The sequence below is a fragment of the Astatotilapia calliptera genome, chromosome 22 (assembly GCF_964374335.1).
Source record: "Astatotilapia calliptera chromosome 22, fAstCal68.1, whole genome shotgun sequence".
NCBI lineage: Eukaryota > Metazoa > Chordata > Actinopteri > Cichliformes > Cichlidae > Astatotilapia > Astatotilapia calliptera.
In genome coordinates, this window is record NC_137442.1 from 23,401,501 (window position 1) to 23,407,500 (window position 6,000).

General features: G+C 40.8%; 1 protein-coding gene across 5 annotated transcripts in view; it reads left to right on the top strand.

Annotated features, from left to right (window-relative positions):
- col16a1 (collagen, type XVI, alpha 1) overlaps positions 1-6,000 on the top strand; it is an 83,857-nt gene that overhangs the window by 61,029 nt on the left and 16,828 nt on the right. For all 5 annotated transcript variants that reach the window (XM_026156035.2, XM_080296404.1, XM_026156034.2 and 2 more), the window contains 6 exons: positions 1,629-1,679; positions 1,771-1,890; positions 2,087-2,128; positions 2,213-2,284; positions 2,393-2,437; positions 3,163-3,207. In XM_026156035.2, coding sequence (XP_026011820.2) covers positions 1,629-1,679; positions 1,771-1,890; positions 2,087-2,128; positions 2,213-2,284; positions 2,393-2,437; positions 3,163-3,207 — 375 coding nt within the window. The remainder of the gene's footprint in view (positions 1-1,628; positions 1,680-1,770; positions 1,891-2,086; positions 2,129-2,212; positions 2,285-2,392; positions 2,438-3,162; positions 3,208-6,000) is intronic.

Sequence of the window (6,000 nt, forward strand, 5' to 3'; positions counted from 1 at the left end):
CACGCAGTCACAGTCTGCTTGGAAATCGGGGAGGGAAGAGTTGTAGCATAAGCCTCCAGTGGAAAAGTTTGAACTCTGTCCTCCACGCGCTCACCTTTGCACAACACATTTGTCCAAATTTGCAATTTGGCACATGCCTTTGCAGCGTGGCAGAAGTAAACATTATTCCTATAACTGACGTAAAATTATACATGCAAAAATTATAGAGAACTTTCTTTTGAGCGAGCCTGTTAATGCACGAGGCCTCGTTTTAGCTCAAATAATCACCAATAGCGTGCGGCATAAAATAGCCTTCACAGCTATTAGCTCCAGTTTGAACAATGTCAAATGGGTTTGTAATGACTTTGAAACCAGGCCAGGTGCTATTGACATACTCACTCAGTGGAAAGGGTCCCACTGCTTTGATAGGGTGCTGACCGCCTTTCACAGTAGATGCGATGGGTGTGTGTAATGAGCAGTTGTGTTTCAGGATTTATAATAACTGGAGATTGTCACTCTGTTGTGGCATTTGTTTATCTCTCTGAGTTTGAAGTTTTTCTCTTTTGGACTTGATTTAATAGAAAGAAAAAAATGAGTTTTTGTTCTCTCTCTCGGTGTCTCTTTTTTAATATTGCATCCCGGCTTCATCCCGGCTTTCTTCCACAGTCCAAAAACAAGCATGTTCTAAAGTGACCTGTCCAGGGCGTACCCCCATCTCTTGCCCAGCAAAAAGCAATGATTGAGCTCACGTACTGTGATAGGAACAAAAATTTAGTTCTCAGCTTGGATGTGTCTCTCGCTTGAAATGCCTTCAGTTCTGGAGCCTCGGTAATTTGTTTTGTTGTGACATTTTGCGGAATGAGATAGTCATACACAGACATATTGCTTGCAAAGGTTGTGACAGTTTGTACCAGGTTTCTGCAGCTTTGGGTGATAAAGCAGCCCTCGGTGATAAAGTGAAGTGTACCCCATCAAGTGTGGAATTTCAACAACTCTGTGAAATCGTATTTGTTCAGCAAAATAGCAAGACAAATACTAGAAAATGACAGTGACAACAAGACTATGTTTGGTCGGCTAGCAGACACAGTTGCCACCGGAAAGTTTGTGTCTTAAGCTAAACCTTTACCGCAGCAAAATGTTGACTTGCCTAACTGCGATCTGCCAGCTTAGACATTTTTAGTAAATGTTTGCAACTTTCTTACTTTGACAAACCAATTTTTTTTTTTTGTATGAGAATGACCCTCCTATGTGGGTCTGTTTTTTCTGGCAGAATTAAAATGCGATACTCAACTGGTACCAGGCTACTGCGTTCAATTTCTAGTACAAGTCTGTACAATAAACATCTAAACAATAGACAGTCATTGTACAGACTGTCTATACGATAAATGTTACTATACCTTACCAAAGGGATTTTGCATTGTACTCTTGCATTATTAAGAAATAATGGTATTATGACATTATTTAATTGTTAAAGTAACTTGGCTTAGTTACAACATTGTCCTTGAACTGTGCTTGGAGAACATAAAGTATTTTTGTTTTCTCTCAAATAAGCCAGAGCAGAGTCGGTGGCTGTAATGTGAGTGGTCATTTTTAAGTTTAATGTTTAAAATCACATTCATGGAATTTCCATCTCCATGCCTATTCTGCAGCCTTACATCGGACCAAACCAACTGCCTCGAGACTCCCCGGGAAGTCAGGATGTAAGTTTATCATTAAAACTTTCATGCAATGGGAATGGCACGGCGTGTTTGGGTATACACATGTGTGCTTGTTTCATTGTGTGTGACACAGGATGACTGCGAAGGGGGATGTTCCCAAGGGTTGCCAGGGGTGCCGGGGATGGTTGGTGCCAAGGGAGAAAAGGGAGACCAGGGCAGGCCTGGCGTAACTCCCTTGGACAGCTGTGACTTGGTGAGGCTCGCATGTACTCTGTGATTCTCCAGATTCAGAATCATAGGAAATAATAGACCAGCTGCAATACGTTTGCTAAATGCAAAATGGCAATGGCGTTTTGCATTAAATTCTACTGTGCATGGCTTAATGTGGTTGGCTCTCAGTGTGACAGTAAGGCATTGGTCTGATAAGCTGTCGCCCTGTCTGCTTGCAGTGTTTGGAGAGACTGCAGACGGAGCAGGCAACACAACCAAGGGTTAGTTGAAGTCAGTGCCTGTGTGTTTACAATGACAGAGACTTGCGTGCTCACTTCCTGGTATTTTATTTCTTCATCTCACAGGGCGATCAGCCTTGTGTGGGAACACCTGGAATCCCAGGAATGCCTGGATCACCGGGAACAAAAGGAGATCCAGTGAGTCAGAGTGTCTTCATGTGCATAATATCATTTTCTTATGTTTTTGTTGTAGTATGTATATGCAAATTACTTTACAGAGATCTTTATTCTTCATGTTTACTTCAGGGTCCATCCGGAGAAAGAGGCCAAGCGGGAATGCCCGGAAACATGGTAAGAGTTTTAGCTACATTTCAGCTTTAGTTCAGCTTCATCAGAAGTTGATTTGCAGCAGGGTGAACCTACTGTGTTCTGGCTGGTTTTCTTTAATAAAAATCATAACACTAGGAAGCTGTAACAGTGGGCTCTTACTCTGGAATCTTAATCTTTCATATGTATGAGCCTGCATCTCCCATTTTAAGATACTAAGAAAAAGTTTTCCACTACTTTGATGACATCTTTCTCCAACTTACCACTCTGAAAAATCTGTTATCAACAAAAAAATGTTCAAAAACTATAAAGTGCATTTTAATCACTGCCTTACATTAGTTTGCCGGTACTTCTGTGAGTGGGGGGAAAAAATCATTTTTTCCCCTTTTTTCTTGTTATGATTATTGTAGGACAGCACCGTTGGGTTTTTGTCTCAAAGCTTGCAATTGAAGTGACTTGGTGGAGGTTTATTCCTTCCACTTTCCATGAAATCACAGAGCCCCCTGCTGGCCCCAGTGAAAATGTTGCGCACTGGGTGCCATAACACTAAACTCTGAAAGGCTGACTCACACAAACCCACACTAGAGCTCTCTGTTGGCATGCCTGGTGCAGCATTCACCTAATTGTCAGGAACAAATTGAAACCAGCTTAAACAAAAGGGGTAAATTGTTTTTTTTCCTGTGTGTATTCTTGTTACTTTTATGTCTCAGGTGTTTTAAAGTGTTCCTTTCATTATTTTCTATCTGCAGGGACCTCCTGGATTTCCAGGTTCTCAGGGCCCACCTGGTTTACCTGTAAGTTTCATTTAAATTCTCAGACTTCAGTTATTTTCCCATTTTATTTAGCAAAGGCAAAATTTATCAGCCGCACACCCATGGTGAATCTTTGATTCCTCTACATCCCAAAGGTCTTTATTGGATTGAGATGTGGTTGCTGTGAAGGCCATTTGAGCACAGAGGACTTGTCCTCATGTTTAGGAAACCAGTTTGAGATGATTTGAGCTTTGGGCGATGTAGCGTGTAGCATGTTGGTGGGGTGGTTAGCACTGTTGCTTCGAAGAAAGAAGGTACTGAGTTCAAATCCATCATCTGTGTGGGGTTTGTTCCCCTCTGTGTCTGTGTGGGTTCTTTCCCACGGTTTAAAGACATGCAGTTAGTGAGGCAGGTTAAGTGGCCATTCTAAATTGGACCTGGATGTGAATGGTTGTCTGTTTTTCTTTGTGAGCCCTGCAACAGACTGGTGACATGTCCTACCGTTCACCCTATGACAACTAAGATAGCCTCTAGCCCTCCTCTGCAACTCTGAATTGGATCAATGAAAGAAAATGGAGCATTATCCTGCTAGAAGGAGTCATCAGAAGATGGGAATACTGTGTGCTAAGGAAACATCTCCCACACCATTATGACACTTGCAGCAGACTCATCAGGCCATTTAGCATTTTTTTCCAATCATCTATTGTCCAATTTTGCTGAGCCCGTGCCTTGGCTAAAAGACGTGGCACCTGGTGTAGTCTTCTGCTTCAAGGTTTGACATGATACTCTTCTGCATACTTTGGGTGTAATGAGTGGTTATTTGAGTGACTATTTCCTTTCTGTCATCTCTCAAAGCAATCTGGCATTTCTCTGACCTCTGGCATCGCCAAGGCATTTTCTCACAGAGAGCTGCCACTCTCTGGATATTTTCTCTTTTTTGGATCACTCTCTGTAAACGGTTGTGTGGGAAAGCCCAAGCAGATCAGCAGTTTCTAAAATAGTCAGAAACAGCCAGGCACCCAAAGTCACTTAACTGGTATTTCTTGCGCATTCTGATCAGTTTGAGCTTCAGCAGATCGTCTTGACTACATCTGCATGACCACAGTCGTAGCCGGCAGTTTTGGCAAATGCACAGTTGTTTGGTTTTGTTCATGCACTTTGCTTCAGTATCACTATACAGTGAAGAATAATTAAAATGATTTTAAAGACTTTTCTTGGCAAAGAAATGAAAAAATCTGGTTTTGACGCAACTTTTGGCCACAACTGTAAATCCACCGAGTTGCTGACACATGATCAGCTGTTCAGATATTTGCATTAATGAGCAGTTGAGCAGGTATACCTAAAAATGTGGCCAGTGAGAGTGTGTGTGTGTGTGTGTGTGTGTGTGTGTGTGTATATATGTATGTATATATATATATATATATATATATATTAGAGATGGCACGATACCACTTTTTTATGTCCGATACCGATACCGATATCATAAATTTGGATATCTGCCGATACCGATATGAATCCGATATAGTGTTTTTTAATCAACAAAACTGTTTTTTAAATATCTTGCTGCATTTTGCAAGTCTGCAAGTTCATACTCAAGTTTAAAACAACAACTACACTAAAGCTATTCTGTTATACCTGTATACAAAAAAAAATATTTCATAGTTCAGCAATACTGATCAATCTAATAAACTTAAACCTACACCATCCTCACTATTCTGGTATTTTAAAGAGTACTTAGCGTAAATATTAAGCAACCTAACTAATAGGGTTCCAACTCCCAGCAACAACAAAAAGAAATAAATAAAAAATAGGGAACCACCCCTCACGCTCCACCTCATGATGCTTAATCGACATAATCAACCTTAATTTGATGCAGTGTGAAAAAAAAATGCACAGAAATCAATTATTTTTCAAGAAATATTAAATAGATTCAACATCTTTCTTCAACAAAATTGCAGACTGCACAGATGGTACCTTCCCAAAGTAAAAAGTACTATAGCTTACTAGAGTATATTAGACTTAATAGTCACTATATACAGTAATTGACTTCTATTCATTTTACATCAAATTAAAACTTTGGGTGTCAGATAATTATTTATTAAAAGCTGGACATTTTAAATGAGAATAAGAAAGAAAAGTATGTCTTGGTGCCCCCTTTTCCCTGTTCATGCCCTATCGGCCCCCCTGGCTAAACTTTGTTAGATCCGCCCCTGCACAGTTACCAGCCGTCAGCTACGTAGAAAAAGATCCTGGTGTAGAAAGTAATATTAAATAAATTCTAACAACAGCTTATCAAGCTTAAACGTGCTGCTGTTGTTCAGCCGCTGGTTTCCTCTTTCTGGTGCAAAGTGGGCTAAAAACAAACAAGAGACAGACTCGCGACAGAAAAGCCGATCAGCTGATCATTTAAGCAGTTTCACGATTGAAGTAGCAGCCGGAGAGCGAGAGGCAGTCGCTCGTTAAGCTTAACGCAGGAATGCTTTACAAACATTCAGAGATGGACTTACACACTTGCTTTACTTCTCTCGGGATAACTTTGTCGGAGATGAAATGCCAGGTTGCTAGCGAAGCTCCAAATGCTATCCAGACCACCGACAGGTCCCGCATGCCACAGGCGCTCTATCACGTGATGCATACTGCTCGACGTGCTAACGTTCTGAGGTGAGTTACAGTGTGTTGCAAGTTTTGTGAGGTGCTTTCGTGATATTTAATGGATCGGATTACATTTTTTATTTTTCTCCGATATCCGATCCAGTAATTTAGGTCAGTATCGGACCGATACCGATACGTAATATCGGATCGGTCCATCTCTAATATATATATATATATATATAT